Genomic DNA, 17,175 nt, shown 5'->3' with positions numbered 1-17,175 from the left:
TGCAGACACCAGTAAGCCTCTCCAGGCTCAGAAGCTCAGGCTCCGTCTCTCCTGAGTGACATTTCCTCCTTTGGTCCTTGGCCCCAGCAGCTTTTCTAGAACATTTGGTACTTGGATTGGAAGGCGTAGAGGAATGTGGGACCAAACCTCCTCGAGAAGCTGTTGGAAGGCCTCCTGTCCTTCCTTCTCTGTGCAGGTTCCTGGCAAGGCCTGGCCTAGACGGTTGAGTCTGGGCAGACCGTCTGCCCGCAGAGCCCCAGCGGCACCGAGCCTGCCTGCCCACCGGAACGGCCCGCAGCCCCTCCCCCGGCACCCCTGGTCTCCTCCCAGCAGGGTCCCAGCAGTGAGCCGTTCCAAGTAGCTCCTCTGTGCCAGGCCTGTGCAGACACTGGGGGAGAGGGGTCAGCAGAGGGGAAGTGGGAGGTCAAGGCCACACCCAGGAGGAGGGGACAGCCTCACTGAGAAGATAAGCCCCTTGGAAACAGGTGGAGAAGGGCAGCCGGGAGGCAGGACAGCTCCAGCTTCAGGGCTGAGATCTGGACAGCGGGCGCGGGGCAGGGAACCAGGGAAGGAGGGCGGGCCGGCTCTGGGCGGGCCAGCTCCCACCCCTAGACGTGAGCCCCAGAGGCTGGGTCAGCCTTGCCCGGTCCCCCAGGGAACTCCCAGCACCTTATAAAAAGAGCCCAGCACGCATAGGTGCTGAGCTCCTGTGTTGACTGAACAGGTGGTTGCACAGGTGGACCTGTTTTCCCTCCATCCTCCGAGGTCCCAGAGCTGAGGCAGCTGCCCCGGGGACTGGGTGCAGCCAGTGCCTGTGCCTCATCTGTGCCTGGGTCATGGTTTTGGTTTGTTTCTTTAATTGAGGTGAAGTCCATGTAACATAGAATTAACCATTTTAAGGTGAACAGGTCAAAGTTACCTAGTATATTCACAGTGTCATACAGCCAGCACCTCTGTCTAGTTCCAAAACATCTTCATCGGCCCCCAAGGAGACCCCCTACCTACTGACAGGTTTAGCAGTCACTCCCGGTTCCGCTCTCCCCAGCCCCTGGGAAACACCCGTCTGCTTTCTGGCTCCATGGATTTGCCTACTCTGGACATTTCATATAAAAGGAATCGTACGATATGTGACCTTTGGGGTCTGGTCTCTTTCACTCAGAGCTCTGTTTTCAGGTTCATCCAAGTCATAACATGTATGAGCGTGTCATTCCATGGGTGGCTGGGCCCCACTGTGCTCTTCTGTTGGTTCGTTGAGGGCCATGTGGCTGCTCCCATCTGCTGTGAAGAGGGTCGCCATGAACGTGAATGCACGTGTGCTCTTTTGAGTCCCTTTTCAATTCTTTGTATCTGTGAGTGGAGTTCCTGGGTCACATGTAATTCTGTTTAAGGTTTTGAGGAACGGCACACAGTTTCCCTGCCAGGTTCGAGAGAGATGTTTGAATAGCCTTCTGATTGGCCAGCACTGCCGGGTTCTGAGGAAAGAGAGGGCACTTGCCGATTGAGGAGCCAAAGTGGGGCGGGGGTGCTCTGTCCTGGGGACGAGACAGAGCAAGCGGGAGCCAGGCCACAGCGGGCAGGGAGTTGGCACTTTATCCTGGCGCAAGGCTGGGGAAGGGGTGAGGTCAGACTCCTGTCTGCGAAACGCTGTCCTTGCTGTTGAGTGGGAACGCCAGGGCCAGGGGGCCGTGAAGCCAACCAGGTGAAGAGAGGAGGGCAGACCGAGCAGAGGGGCTGATCCGAGGATGCTCGCAGGCTCTTAGGGTAGGGTGATGAGTGAGGAGGTTTCGGGGGGGCCGTTTCCAGGTATGTCCTGGGGGCTCGCTGGCCCTGCACTGCCTCTTCCCCGCAGGTGGTCCAGGATTTGCAGGCAGGGATCTGACCGGCAGTCTGGACCCAGCTGCCTTCCCTCCTCTCTCTAGAGTAGGAGGCGATGCCTGCAGGGCAGACCCCATGCAGAAGAGAGGGGCTGACGGTGGCAGATAGAAGCCCCCCACCTTGCAAGAGGGACGGAGAGGGGACAGGAGCTTTCCCTCACCCGGGGGCTGCCACGGGGCCTTTGCTCCTACAGGCCTCCACCCGACCCTGCAACCTGCCCACACAGCCAGGCCGGGGCCAGCAAACGCGTCCTGACGTGAGGTTTGTTCAATCAAGATCAGTCCGGCCGGTCCAGAGGAAAGCTGGGAACTTCAAGGGAAACCGGGACAGAATCCGGGAGGGTCTGACTTTTTCCCCGACAGGAGGGTCCCTGAGCGCATTCCACGGGCGGGAGGACTTCCGGCTCCAGGTCGGAGCAGGGGTTCCTGACTCTCCCTTCCCTCTTCCGTCTCTGTTCTGTGGGGTTCCAGGCGGCCCAGCAGCTGCTGCTTGTTTTTACTTGAAGACGAGCCCTGGATACTTGAGGAAGCTGCCGAGAAAGGGTGGGGGTGGCGCCACATACACAGCCCAAGCCAGGGCCAGATGGGCAGCTGTACCGAGCTGTCAGGGGCAGCTGAAGGGAAACCGTCATGATCACAGGGATGGGGCCAGGTGGGATCGTGTCCCTGTGGAATAGCATCCTGAGACTCCAGGAGGAGGGTGTGTCTGGGGCTCTGAGGAAGCCTGTGTTTACAGAAGGCTTCCTATATGCCAGTCCCGAAAACACATTGTCAGTTTATCCACATTTAGTCCAACAACCCCGCAGGGCTGGGGCCATGGTCCATCTGCCTCATCCTGACTAGGACGCTGAGACTCAAAGACATCGAGTCCACCCACCCCATCCCGGAGTCTTCGTGCTCTGACTCCAGATGTGCAGGCTGGTTTCCATCCCAGGTCCGGCTCCAATGCCCACGCCCTCTCCCGGGCCACCAGGCCCTCTGCCCTAGAAAGACAGTATCAGATCGGAAAACCGAGACTCAGGGAGACTCAGTGACTCACTCAAGCTTCATGTGGCTATAAATACCACAAGGGCGGGGAGGACCGGTGGTGCTCAGGCCCCAGGAGGCACGGAGGCAGGACGTCCACTGTGTCAGCACACCTGTCTTCAGGGGCTGGGGCGAGGCTGAGCGCACACCGCTTGGTCCATCCCTCGGCTTCCCAGGGCAGCGGGCTTGCTGCCCACCCTGACGTCCCTCTCGGGCCGAAGCCGGCGTGATTCCATTTGTGTGTGTTTGTGACACAGCCCTCCGATCGATCACTGACGCCGGGCGCTCCTTTCACAGGCTGGCTCTGCCCCACTACCCTCTCTCTTTTGTAAGGATGTTTCATGAACTTGAGAAAAAACCGGGAAAAAGCCGATTCCCTCTGTCCAGCCCATTAATTCTGCATGCTCAGGCCCAAATTAACCTTGGCAAGGCTTTGAGAGGAGAGAGTAATTCTAACCTTAAAAATCTGCTGATTAAAGCTGGTTTCAGGAATTCGATTCCACTTAATGTCTTGGCCGGGAGCCCAGCCTTGCATTAACATAGCCACAGACTCGGGTCCCGGCGTTTCCCTCCAGCTTCTTAATAAACAAAACCCAACGTCTGTTTTACGCAAGAATTCTTTTCCTGGTCTCCCTTGCTGCTCGCAGCTGCATGAGTTGAGGAGTGCCGTGGGCACCTGCATGGTGTCACAGGTGCCTGGATGGGGCGGCGCTGGGAGCTGGGTCCTAACCGGCTCTGGAGCAAAGCAATAATTACAGGCAGAAATGCCGGCCCCGCGTGTGCTGAGCAGGGCAGCCGTCAGAGAGCCAGCCAGCTTCTGGGCAGCACTTGCCCTCCGTGCCATCAGAATGGCCTTTGGGGACTTTGGGCTGGGTTCCCGGAATCTTCCACATCTCCAAGTCCCTGCTCCCTTCTGGGAACGGGGGACCGAGGCACAGAGGATGAGAAGGGCAAGGCCGCTACCTGGGAACATACACCAAAAACTCCTAGCCCCAAGGGTGCAGCCCCTAGCCCCCTACAGAGGCTCAGTGTCCCCCCTGTTAGTCACCACTTAGGCTAAACTGTGCGAGGCCCTGTTACGGCGCATCAGCCTAAACAGGCCACTTGGCAAGGGGAGCACCAACCACACAGATCAAAGGCACCTGTGGGGGTCCGCTTTCCTCCTCAGAACCCTCGGTGCAGGGGGCCGGGGAGCACGCGGGGGCTCTGAAATCGCTGGTGGAAGGAAGGGGGAAGGGAGGGGGGTGACAGAGCAGGAGAGGGAGGCCACGATCGGAACAAACCACTTTCAAAATCAGTTCCAGCCACTTGGCAGGACTCCAGGAAACAGGTCTCAGCCACACACTTTGATGAGAGAAAGGAAATTTCACTTTATTTATTTATTATTTATGCCCAGTACTTTTAGGAAGTATCTGGGATATAAACAGCCCAGACACACTGAAATAGGCTAAAAGAACAGGAACCTGAGTAGGGAGGCAAGTGAACCAGAGCATATACAGAGAGCGAGGGCGGGGAGCGGGGTGAGGGGAGCTCCTGCTGCCTTTGGCGGGGCGCGCGAGGCTGGGCTGAGCTGCCTGCACACAGGGCAGAGAGGAGGAGAGGTGAATAAGCGCCCTCACGGGGCCCAAGGGGCCGGGTCCCGGGACAGATTTCTGAGGCTCAGAAATGACCCAGCATCCTGGTTCCCCGAAGCAGTTTGGTAAATGCTGGGGTCGGGGGAGGAGAGAGGCCCACATAGACCTGGCTGAGGGTCCCGAGGTGACGGGAAAGTGGGCAGGCGAGGGCGGCCAGGGACCTGGACTGGACCCCCAGCAGCAGCTCCTCCCCGAGGTCACGGAGCCGGAGTGGATGGACACGGCCGCGGGGAGCGAGCACAGAGGGTTAAACCCGCCGCCCCTCCCGCCGGCCCTGGTCTCCTCTGGCTTGAGATTCATGACTCGGATCAGCGCCGTCTCTAAATCTAAATTTACCTTATTATCAGTTTTTAGCTATTATTCCGTTTTATGCCTGCTAATTTATTAATCCTGGAACCCCCCAAAAACAATAAAGCTGAAGCTCCAGGGATTTTATTTATATCTTTAAACATGATTTTTATGCCTTTTTATCTAAAAATTCATTTAATCTTTATGGCCCTCCTCACTCACGTCGTGGTTAGGCTACAGCGGCCCTACCTTAGATGTGCTGCTTCTGCACATGCGCAGCCTCCCCCTGGGGAAGAGGCCAGGTGAGCGGAGGCAGGTGGGGGCCCCGGGGGCATCCGCTTAGGGCTGAGGCCCAGGTGGGTTTAATGCTGTGCGGTGGCCCTGGGGCAGGACTGTCACCTCCCCGGTCCCTGGACAGAGCTGGCAGGGAGGGGGCTTCTCCGAGTTCACACTGTCCCCGTGACCCTTACCTCTGCCCCTCATTCCCTCTCTAGGTCCCTTTCAAGCTATTGAAAGGGAATGTGCTCTGAAGATGGCCTTGAATTTTCCATAGAGATGTTGGGGGAACCTCCAGTCTAAGAACTGAGAGTATCCGTCTCCAAGATCCACCCCGCAGTGTTTCTTACCACTCCTCACCCAGACCAGGGGCCATGAAGCCTGGTGGAGTGCAGGGACAGTGCCTCCTCCTCCTTTCCCCGCCAACACAGCCCCCACCTGGAGGGTCTCCCCGGCCCTTTCTGCTTTCCCAAGGTGCCACTCCCTATGCCTAGGTGCCCCCCTCTGAGCTCCTGCCAATGTAGGTGCTGAGGCGGGGGCATCTCTGCTGTCTCCAGGGGCTAGTGACCCACAGCTACTCCCTGCAAGACAGTGTTGGGGGCACACCTGTGTCCCGGGCCTGCCGGCCCTACCCTGTTCTCCTGACTCTCCCCCTTGCACGCTGCCCATCTGGGACGGGTGGAAGTTTGCTGCCCCCACGTTGGTTTCTCTCTGCCCCTCAGTCCTTCCAGCTCTGAGGACACGTCCCTGTGACCTGGGACAAGGTATTGACATCTCTGATCCCTGCTCCCATATCTGCAGACAAGGGTTCACGCTCTGGGAGATACAGTCCATGACTGTCTCAGGAGAGAGGTGGGGCTGGAGGCCCGGTCACTGAAGATCTAATATTCCAGATCTCACCTGTCACCCAACCCCGGAGGCCGAATCAGACTGCAACCCACTTGGCTCAAACTAATTTTAAAGCAATTCACTGTTTAACAAGTTCTGGGCCCCAGTGCTTTTGCAGGCAGCACACGAGTGGAATCATTGGTCTAATCTTAGATTATTACGAACCAAATCCTTCATCGAGGACAGTCCTGGAAGCAGCCTAGGACTCTATCCCTCTGTCTCTGATGAAGGCGGGCCCTGCAGATGGCCTGAGCTTGGCCGTTGGTGTGGACGCCAGAGTAAGGGGCGTGGCATGCCAGGGCAGAGGGAGCCAGGGCTTTGAGCCAGAGAAGGATGGGCATGAGTCCTCCTCTGCCTCTTCCTAGCCATGTGACCTTGGATAGACTGCTAGGCTGTTCAGCCTTGGCCTCGCCCGTGGTTGCCTCTGTGCCGGGAGAGTGAAGAGCTAGACGGGAGAGGCAAGAGGAACTCCGTGCCCCACCCCCACACGTCCCTGCGTGAGATCTTCTCAGGGCCTGTGAGATCTGCTCCGGCTTTCAGGTGCCTGGGGCGCCGCAGGGCTGCTTGGACCTACTTCTGCCCCTTGCAGCGGCTGCCACTGGTTTGGGGGTATCTAGAAGGTGCTGGAGAGTTTCCACGTCCCCCTGAACCTGCTTCTCCAGGGGATGGCAAACCTTGGCAGGAAGGAACCGTGCTTCACCCCAGTGGGGGAGCCCTGCAGCCCTGCCCCACTGAGGGTCCCCGGGCTGGATTCGCAGCCCAAGTGGGTGAGGGTCCCTCCCTGGTGTTGTCACCACAAAGCTGAAAGGGAGGGGCCTTGTTGCTTCTTGGGTCACAGCTGGAATGTTGGGGCACTACAGAGCTGAAAGGGAGGGGCTCCTGCTTCCTGCCACGGAGAGACAGCTTGACTGTGGTGAGAGGGAAGAAACACAGGGAGGACCTACAGAAATGGGAGATGGAGACAGAGATGGGGACAGAGGGAGGGAGGCAGGGAGGGAGGCGGGAAAGCTGTGGGGTCGGATCTGAGTTCTAATCCCGCATCTGCACTTGTTCCTTGAACCCTCAGAGCTTCCCACAGTCCTCCTAGGAAATCTGCTTCAATGTGCAGGGTCTGGGCTGGTGGGAAGGGAGAACCATGAAAACCAAGGGCCTTTGCTTCCAGTGCAAAGCCGTCTGCTGGCCACGCCTCAGCGGGGCCCGTCGGGGGTTTGATAGAACGTTTGGTGGATTCATGGACGCGGCCCTCCGTGTCATCCTACGGGGAGATTTGGATGGGAAAGAGGATGAAGCTGGGAAGGGCTGACATCCTTGCCCAGGCTGATCGCTCTGCTTAAAACCCCTTTCTGGTCCCCTGGCCTGGCCTTTTCCATCTGTTGACCCCTGGCCAACTCCTGCCCACCCTTGTGGACTCATCACAAACGTCACTTCCTCTTAGGTGACTTTGCCGACCTTCAGATGAAAAGGGGGACTCTTCTCTTCTTGCGGCTGCATTGCACCCCCTCCTGGGGCACCTTGCACCCAGCCCAACCCAGGGTGCCCTATCTGGGAGAGGGTGGCTGTCTCCCCATCTGACCCTGGCACTAGCTCTCACCTGCCCCGCCTGGAATATTCGGAATAAATGGCCCCCACCCCTCCATCACTTCAGAGCAGGATTAAATCGTCATCTCGGTGGATTTTCCCTTCCCTTCTGTTATCTCTTTTTCTCGTCACCTTTATACCATGACACATTTTAAAACCTCTTCATCTTTACCATGTGTGCAGCAGATTCAAGTGTGTGAGATAAACCAGGCACCTAAAAAAAAATCTATTTTCACCCTGATTGCCTTTGTGCAGAGTCACCTCCCCAGGGGGAGAGAGATGAGGCCAGTGGAGGAGCCAGGGCCAGGCCACTGAGGGAGCATGCGGGCCACCACCCAGCTCTCGGTCTTTGCTGGTGGCCTGGCTCCGGGGGCTGGTGCAGGTCTGTTTGCAGAGGACGTAGCAGAGGGACCCTCGTAAAGAGGATTATGGATGGAGATTTGCTGTAAACACCTAGTCTGAGGATAGAGCAGGTCTTATCCCCGCATTAGAGGAGGATCTGGTGGGGAGAAGGGGGGAGTTGAGCACAGGGGACTTGGGGAGAATGACTCAAGCAGGCCCAGGCAGAATGACAGGTACCAACCTTCAGACATTCTAACTGCCCCCAGTGGAGCCACCACCCAAAAGTCCAGCCTCCACTTCTTCCCCCAAACCCTAGCTTCCCCAAATCTTGGGCGCTGGGGTCTCAAGTTCTGAGAGGCCCAGCTGAATATCTCTGAACTGGGCCCCCACTCTTGTTCTCCGGTGTCATAGTGTCCAGTAGAATTTTCCGTGATGATGGGTTGGTCCACACTATGCAACAGGGTAGCCACTGACCCATGAGGCTGTTGAGCCCTTGAAATGATCCTGCTGCGACCGAGGACCTGGAATTTCTGTTTTATTTCATTCTACATAATTTGAATTATGTGAGTTTGAATCTGAGCAGCCTCCTGTGGCTCGTGGTTGCCAGTCACTCCTCTAGAGAGGCCGGTCCCGCAATGCTCGGGTTGTGCGTTCCCACAGTCCATGGACTGAGACGCTAGGCTCACGCTTTCCCGAGAAGGAGGGCACCGGCAGACCTTGGCTTTGGGGGCTCCCGGCCTCCTGTGGGAGGTGGCTCCAGAAACCAGAATGGCAAGGTCTTACCTAGAGAAGAAACTTCACGGGCGACCAGGGACATGGGATGTTAAGCGACTTCACAGCCCCAGCCCTGCACCCAAGGCTGCTGTCCGCGGCCCTGACCTTGTCTCACCGAATTCCACTTACTTAATAAAATGAGGTGCTTGGCAAGAGGAAGCTGAGCACCTGCTACGTGCCAGGAGGTCCTCCAGCCCAAGGATGGGGCCCGAGTGTCCGCTAATCTCACACAAGGCATTTAGGAAGGTGCACGTCACACTCAGGCCCAGAAAACAAACATTAACCACTAAGTCCAATTCGAACAACAGCCAAGTCCTCCGAAAGCTGCCGTGGATGGTGGTGGGATGTCGTGTGCTCAGTGCTCACTCGTACGTGTTTTCGTTAACTGCGCGGCTACTGTTTCGCGTGTGCGTCAGCCTTGGCCGCTCCCTCCTTGCCCTGGTAGGTATTCACACCATGTGGGAATCAACCAGCGCTTACTGAGCACCTGCCACGTGGAAATCGCTGTGGGAAATGTTACAAAGGGCTCTACAGTTTCCATTCCTCCCAATCCAGTGGGTCAGGGTTAGCAAACTCTGGCCCACGGGCTGGATCCGGCTCACCGCCTGTTTTTGAGCTAAGCTTGTGAGCTCAAAATGGTTTTTACCTTTTTTTCGATGGTGAGGGGGAAAGAAAATCAAAAGAAGAAAAATATCTGTGATAGGTGAAAACCAGGCAAAATTCAAATTACATCGTCCATGAATGAATTCTTACTGGGGTACAGCCACCCACGCCCACTTGTCACCTGGCCTCGAAGCTGCTTTTGCCCCACAAAGGCAGAGCTGAGCAGTTACAGCAGAGACCATCTGACCCACAGGGCCCCAAACTCCTACCACCTGGCCCTTTACAGAAAGTCTGCCGGCCCCTGTGACAGGTGGGGCAAGACCGCGGATGTGGAAGTAAATGACACAGACGGTGTGCATGACACCCCGAGGCGGAGTCCACCTCCCGTGCTGGCCCGCGGCCCCCCGGACGGGTCATTTCCAGGGACTCCTTCTACTGGCCGGACCAGGACAGGTTCTTGGAGGAGGAAGGACCTGTGATGGACTCAGGCTGGTGGGGGGATGTGCACCAGAGAGGACGGGAGCCCACCCTGGGGAGGGGACACCATGAGGAAAATCGTGGATGTGCAAAGCACCCGGCCTGCCTGGGGACAGTGAGGCAGCCTTGTCTAGAGCAGAAGCCAAGAGTGGAAGGGACGATAGGAGGGCTGAGCTCATGCCAGAGAGAAACAGAGGGACAGAGAGACTGAGCTGGAGAAGCAGCTGCATCCCACGGAGCATCTGAGAGCTGGACAGAGAGGAGACCCCCCCCCACTGAGTCCCAACATCCCACCAATGAGCTGCCATCCCCACCCGAGGTGCCCCCTTCTTGGCCCCCCTCGAGGCCATCGGATGTCAAGCCCTGATGGGCCCTCTGGCACCTGGGGGACCCCAGCAGCCGAGTCTGTTGGGAAGAAATCCATTTGAGGAGGTTTGAGGCCGAGGCTTTCTTCAGAAACATCCCTTTCTTCATAGGAAGCAGATATTTTGAACTGAAGGGAGCTCTTGTTTGCTATTGGTTCCCCATGTAATTTTATCTTTCCTCTTTATTTAAGAAAAAAAAAAGCCCCATAGTGTCATAAACGCAATTTTGAGTATTTAAGAAAAAAAAACTTCCTTGCTCAACCGGCACATTACAGGGAAACTGTCAGGCCTTGATGTTCCGAATACAACTAATCTGCACGTTGCTTTCATCCGCAGGGGAAGTTCTCCTCAGTTTCCTATAAATAGCTGGTTGCTTTCTTCTTTCCTTTCTTTGTTTTATGTGATACACAGAAACAAGGGACCCACGGTGTGCTTTGCCTTGCACACCCCCTACACGGGCGTGCACGCACACCTCGCGCTTACACATGTGCACACAGAGCTGTATCTGCCAGCCCGGGGGTGTGACGCTTCCTTGCAGCACATCACGGCCCCCATATGCAAAGCTCAACCCAGAGACCCCCCAGGGGACCCCCAGAGACTGATCAAAAAGCACCAGGAGTTTGTACAACACAGATCACTACAGACAAACTTGATTGCTTTTTTGATTAGTGGGTAAAGGGAATGGATTTGATATGCTGCATCGTGAAATCGTGTGCAATGAATCCCCAGTTGGCTGGGTGTTGACATTGTCTGTTGTATGGCCTGTAAATGGGCGGAAGGGCTGCAGAGTGAGGACGGTGGTGACAAAGGGAACTGGCCAGAGAGCCTGGCATCAGGACAGGGCCGTGGGGTGGTTTGGGGTTGCATGGTATATGGAAGGGGAGGGCTGGGGTGGGGTACATGGTGAGGCAGACTGGGCACCCCACGTGCCTGCTGCTCGGAGCACCGGCAAGTTCACTCCTCACCTGCTCTGTCCACCTGAGAGGCGTGGCTCCCTGTGGCTGGAACCAGTCTGAGTAGATGGACCCCACTCCCTCTCCGCTAGCCTCCAGTGCCACCCCTCTGCTGGGACGTGGCGACTCCTAATGCCAGCCCAGACTGAGCACCAGATCCGGCAGCTTACTGTGCTCTGCGTGTCTCCACGTGGAGGTCCTGTAAGTGCCTCAGAGTTACCAATAGAAACCTGAAATCAGCCCACCAGCCCGCTGCACCCCCAGGGTTTCCTGTGGATGGGGCCACCGTGTACCTGTCCATGCAGCCAGAAAGGGGGCGTCATCCTTATACCTGGCCACACAGCCATTTCTCTGCACCCTCACTGCTGCTGCCACCGTCCGATCCCAGTGGGCCTCCTGGACTCACAGGACTGGTCCCGGTGCCCCCAGCCCGCTTCCGCCCTGCTCCCTGGCCACACCGCTGCCGCTGCAGTGAGCTTCGGAATGCAGATCTGGTCATGACTTCCCTTTGCTCTCCGCCACCCCAGGGTGAAGCCACGCTCCTTGCTGTCACGCCCATGGCCTTTTGTGATCTAACCCTCTTTGTCTCCCTGAAGCTTGTCTCTCCCCATGCCGCTGTGCACTTGACACCCCAGTCCATCCCAGCGTCCTTACACTTCCTCAAGCCCCGCCCCTCCTGTCTCACCGCCCGTCTCTGCCTGTATTTCCTGCTGCTGGAAATACTCTCCTTCACCCTTCCCTTGGCCGACTCCCCTTTATGCCCCCGTAGCCTCCTCTAACCCCTCTCTCACTAGCCCAGCACAGTTCCTGACCCTGACAGCCACCCAGAAGACAGAAAACGGTGCCCATTTTGCACCAGGCAGGACAAGGGCCTTCTCACCCCACGCAGGATCTATCGCTCAGAAATCCCACCCGCCCCTGCCCCCTGCTGCCTCCAGCTTGCCTGGAGGGGATAGCAGAGTCCTCTTCCCAGAAGAGGAAAACCAGCTCCCATCAACTGCCAGTTTTCTTTGAAACTGAAATTTAACCCTTTAAGTGCTAAATGTGGAGCTGTTTTTCAGTGTGGTTTCCCAGTCTGTTTTATGAAGAGCCTTCAGAGTTCCACAAGCAGACATTAAACATGCGCTGTATCCAGTCCTTCCCTGCACCAGCCTGTAGGGACCAGTGTCCTGGGGATACTGAGTTGGGGGACTGTGGGCCATCTTCATTCTAAGGTCCTGCCTTGTAGGAGCCCCTGTCCAGGGAATAGAGATGGACAAATGAGCCCCAAGGTGACCGGTGTTCTGGGCAAGGCAACACCGGGAGGGCCCCATGCCCTCGGGCTTCTCGAGTCCTTGGGGTTCCCTGGGGAGCCTCCTCCCCTGACGCTGCTTGATGTGGCTCATTCTTGTTGGGCCTCCCTCTCCCCACCTTCTGAGGATCATGGTTCTCATCTGCAGAGATCAGAGACATCAGCTCACCAGGGTGGTCAGAGTCATATCTAAAAATAGAGTATCCAGGTTCTGAGCGAGGCCCCGAGGGTTCCTCTGATTAAAATGCATGAGCCTTGATGTAGAAACAGCCAGTTTTCTTTTTTAACATCATTCTGTTTATTGGATGGTTCTGGACAGTTCTGGGGAGGGAGGGGTGCTCAAAAGAGGGGTGCTGGGATGGCTCAGGGGAGAGCTGGCCGTGCTGTCCTCTTGGGTGCTCACGGAGGGGACACACAGTAGGTGTTCGGAAAATTCTCGGTGATTCCTTAGCACGTGGTTCAAGGACGCTGCAGTCCCACCCAGACAGACAAGCGTGGGTGGAGGAGGGGAAAAGGTGCTGCAAGTCAACCACATTCTTCTCAAGTTCAGGAAAAGCAGCGGTGAGAGAAAGAGACGGGTGGGGGGGGTCATTGCAAACCCTCAAGAGGGATGAACAGTGGGAAAGGAAGTGCAGGTAGAAGCCTTTCATTTCCGAGGGAGACTCCTTAACAGTTTACGTCTCCTGCACTGGGCTCACTGCACAAGTGAACGCAATGAAGCTGCCCATGGGAACATGCAAATTCCAAAGGAAAGGGGCTGGTGTACGTTGCAGGTGGGTTGCCCATCCACTGCAACCAAACACTCACAGAAAACGTCCGAACACCAGTCTCCTTCGGCAGGAGGGACTACACTATCAAAGATTCAAAAAAGAAAGAAAGATAGGCAGACACAGTGTATTGAAAACCAGAAAAGTCAGGGTAGAATATTGCCTTCTTAATAATAAATACATTTCGCGGGCAAGAATTGCAAGGGAACCGTTTAAATTAATTTCCGCTTTGTTTGTTTGGTTTGTACAGGGCTTAAGTCCCAGCTGACAGCAATCTGTAAAAGTTCTAACATATCGGAAATCTGATTTTCTTGCAGCCAGAATCCCATAGTCCAAAATGATTTCTCTTTCAACGCTGCTAATCAGACAGGCAGGGCTCAAATGGACTCCTAGTCGAACCAAATTGCACTTGGTCTTTTCGGGGGTGTAAACAATGAAAGCTGTAAACACAGTGCTGCTGGCCATTTCTCTCTGCAGAACTGGTGTCGGGTTGGGGGACTAGTGTGAAGGGAAGGGAGACCTCGCCTGTCCTTCATCCTCTGAGGCTCTGCGGCTCTGCCTTCTCTTTCTGCCCCACCCCTTCTGGAACGCTTGCTTTGGGAAGCTGGGGACCCTGAAGGAAATAGAGAGAGCTCATTCTAATTTGGAATTGGAGGCTCCAAAAGAAAAGGCAACATTTCCTGCCACTCAGACTTTCAGAATTTAATCTCAAGAGGGGCCTGACAGTTCTCATCAGCTCCCTTTCTCCACCTCTGCCGGTGCTGTGTGCAGCACCCCAGAAGCACAACGTGCCGCCCTGACTTGGCCCCCACCCCCGTCAGCTCCGCCCACCTGGGTCTAAGTGACAAGCTCCACCAGAGCTTTCCCGCCCGTGTCCACTCCACATCCTGTTCCTGAACTTGAATCCCCACCCACCTTGTTCTCCAACTGGGCTCTGGCTGTTTTCTAAAACCAAATCCATCGGCCAAAGGTGCAGGTTTATACTTGGAACAAACACATATATGAATAGAAAACTGTAACTGAGGACCAGGAAGTGGGGGTGTCCCCACGGGGTCCCAGGCTCTGGAGGTCAGTACTAGGAAGAGGTGTCCCTCCCCGGCCCCCCAGCCTTGGAGCTCCTAACAGCCAGGGCCGCTGCAGACAACTCTCCTTGGCCAAGAAAGGTCTGGAGTTGTATGTGTGCTTGAATCAATTCTGTAACTGTCAGTTCCTCCCCGGACACCAAGGGGCCCTAACCCAGGTTCCATGAATGAACTGCAGGGTAATTCCCAGCCCCTAAAATTATAGGCAAAATGTATCCACGTGTACATTCCCGTGGTCCCTGGCTTTTCTGGGTTCCCACATGCCCCCGTGGCCCCACAGGAGTGGGCACCCCGGCTGTCTATCTGTGGTTGCCCACTGGCGTTTCCCAACTGTGCTTCTCAGGTGTGTCCCAGACCCTAGCCCTGGTCCTGGAGCCAGGCGCAGAGGCAGCTGCCCCTCTGTCTCCCGGGGTGGTGGCAGTGTCCGTGGCCCTTTCTTGCTCCTTCTCTGTTGCGCCGTCTTCCTCCCTTCCTTCCCTCTTTCCAACTGAATTCTCGTTTTTCCTCTCTCCCTAGTGCTTGTACGGCTGCTATGTCCATTCCTCCATCATCCCCACCTTCCACCGGAGGTGCTACTGGCTCCTTCAGGTAGGTGGCTGGAACTGGATTCTTCTTCCGTCTCCGGTGCTGGGGAAGGGTCTGTGGAGGGTGCTGAGCGGGGTGGGGCTCCTGCGTGCGGCAGCCTCAGGCCAAGGCGCCCTGGCCAGCTTTCCTAGGGATGTCGGCGTGTGGCACTGAGACCAGCTGTGCGGCTGGCCAGGTGCGATGTCAGGTGCCAGGGAGGGGAGAAAGCCTGGCGGTGGGAGTCCTTGCTGAGGATAAGCTCCCGCCAGGTGCTTCCAGGGTGCCTCAGTTTCCTCTGAGTGAGGATGGAAAAAAGCCTGGGCACTCTGCCCCTGACTGAGAAAAGCCTTTTGGCTAAAAACCACACATTTGCTTTCTTGCGCGGTTGGTGTTGGCACGTGTGGAAAGTTGGCTTCTGGAATCATGCCACTTGCAGTCGGATGACTTGGGATGTTTGCTGGGAGAGCGGGAGCCCCTGGCTCCTGGAAAGGAGCTCTGTAATCGATTTGTGATGTCTGCTGTGGATGACATATAGGATGGAGAAAGGAGTGGGGGAGCCACCCAGCTGCCAAAGCTCCCAGGGAGGCCTGGCTCCTGGATCTCTGTCCATGGTGCTGGTGCTCTGCCCGGAGGCCGCTCAGCCTCTTGCCGATTGGTGGTTATTGGTGGTCCGCTTGCCTAGTGGAACGTGTTGCTGTGTGAGTGGGGAGGTCTGGGGGATCTGCCCAGTCAGCCTGGACCTGGGTCCTTCCCAAAGTTCGTCCTCTGATTTGCAGCCACTCTCTGTAGAACCTGTACCTGGTAGGCCCAGCGGCATCACCCCAACTTCTTCCTACTGCCTCTGCCCAGCAATTGCTGCCTCTGGCCTTTCCCACCATAAATCCCACTTTCTGCATCCACTGTTGTTCAAGTTAGCCTGGGCTCCAGGGGTTTGGGATCTCCCTGACCTGGGGGGTGTGGTTGGGAGGGGCCCAGCCGATGGGAAAGCAAGCCACCCCAGTGCCCATGGCACGAGTTCTGAGAGAACAGAGCTGTGCCCACCATGTTTTGCAGAAGGGCCAGTGGTCCCAGGAAGGGTGCCTGGAAGGTGCCTGCTGAGCACAGAGCTGCCTCTGCGTCCACACCTGGACCAGGCCCTCTGTCCATTAGCTCTGCCCTCCTCCCTGCACCTCCAAGACCTTTGCATTTTCCCTTAGTTCCCTGAACTAATTGTCTGTGGTTCAGCATGTTTATCAGCGGTGGGGTCTGAGACTGTCTGAGGAGGTGCTGATTTGCAAAGATGTGGCTTCTCCCTGCTCCCCAACCCCCCGCCCATTGTCAGTCTCCCAGGGTCTGTCCCCCTCAGAGGCTGGCATGGTAGCACCTGGCTTTCTAGTTGCTCGGCCCTGTGTCCTTGTGAAAGGGACCTTCAGTGTGGTTCTGGAGTGATACTTTCCAGGCTTTGGTAATAAGAATGGATCCAAGGAATTTTGCCATTTGGTGAAGGACCTTCTCTCCATGTGGCTGCAGGAGGCGGGGGTGGGCTCCTCCTTGACAGCAGAGATGCCATGGAGTTAGAGCATGTCCCTGTGTCCCCAGGGTTGCTCTCTGGCTGCCACTTTCACCCCACCTAGCCCTTGTGACCTCCTTCCTGGGCCTCCAGCCCCCCAGGTCCGGTGTTGGAGTTTTTCACCTTTCATGCCCCATCAGGACACCTCTTCCCTCTGCTGACTCTGCCCAGCCCAGCCGCTGCCTCCCTGGTGGAGCAGCGCCCCAGGAGCCGGCCTCCTGCCAGTCAGCCTCCCCACAGCCCTAGCTGTCTGCCGTTCAAGGCTGCTCCTTCTCCTCCAGGCCCGCTCTGCTGCACCCACGCCTCCACCTGCCTCTTCTCATTCCCTCGTGCTCCCCTGGCTTTTTAATTTCATTAGATCTCCTTCCCTGGACTCAGACACCACCGGGCAGCTTTGGAGTCTGAGCCAGTTGCTCTCCAAACTGGATGCCACGCACTCGGGCCCCTTGAGCCAGGTCCCACTTATCCTGGCCACCTTGTTTCTGAGGCCACACAAGGAGTGGGAGAGGCCCTGCCCCTCTGCCCCTGCCCTCCCCTCCCTGGTGCTGTGATCCTGGCCACTGTGTGCTGGAGACATAACTGGGGTGACTCATGTGCGTCTGGGTTTGTTACCTGCCAGCTGGTGGGGAGCCTGAATCTCCCCAAAGGCCGGGATCACAGGATCTGGCTTCTTGGGGGCTGAACTGAGTCTTCATTTCCTCCCTTGGTCCCTCCACACCCCCTCCCCTGTGTCCTCCAGTTTTCTTGTTTCTCTGAGCAGAAGACAAAGCAGGATTGTACATCGGTGCGGGAGTTCTTGCTCTCTGGTCAGTGCTGGGCAGTGAGAGGGTAAGGAGCGAAGGCC

At 56.7% G+C, this 17,175-nt stretch overlaps 1 protein-coding gene across 1 annotated transcript in view; it reads left to right on the top strand.

The window, feature by feature from the left end:
- The window catches only part of CAMTA1 (calmodulin binding transcription activator 1), an 819,414-nt gene that overhangs the window by 559,456 nt on the left and 242,783 nt on the right, over positions 1 to 17,175 (top strand). Inside the window, exon 6 of the mRNA XM_072975888.1 lies at positions 14,735 to 14,806. Coding sequence (XP_072831989.1) covers positions 14,735 to 14,806 — 72 coding nt within the window. The remainder of the gene's footprint in view (positions 1 to 14,734; positions 14,807 to 17,175) is intronic.

Source organism: Vicugna pacos, chromosome 13 (genome assembly GCF_048564905.1).
Source record: "Vicugna pacos chromosome 13, VicPac4, whole genome shotgun sequence".
Taxonomy (NCBI): domain Eukaryota; kingdom Metazoa; phylum Chordata; class Mammalia; order Artiodactyla; family Camelidae; genus Vicugna; species Vicugna pacos.
This window is presented reverse-complemented; position numbering and strand designations above follow the sequence as displayed.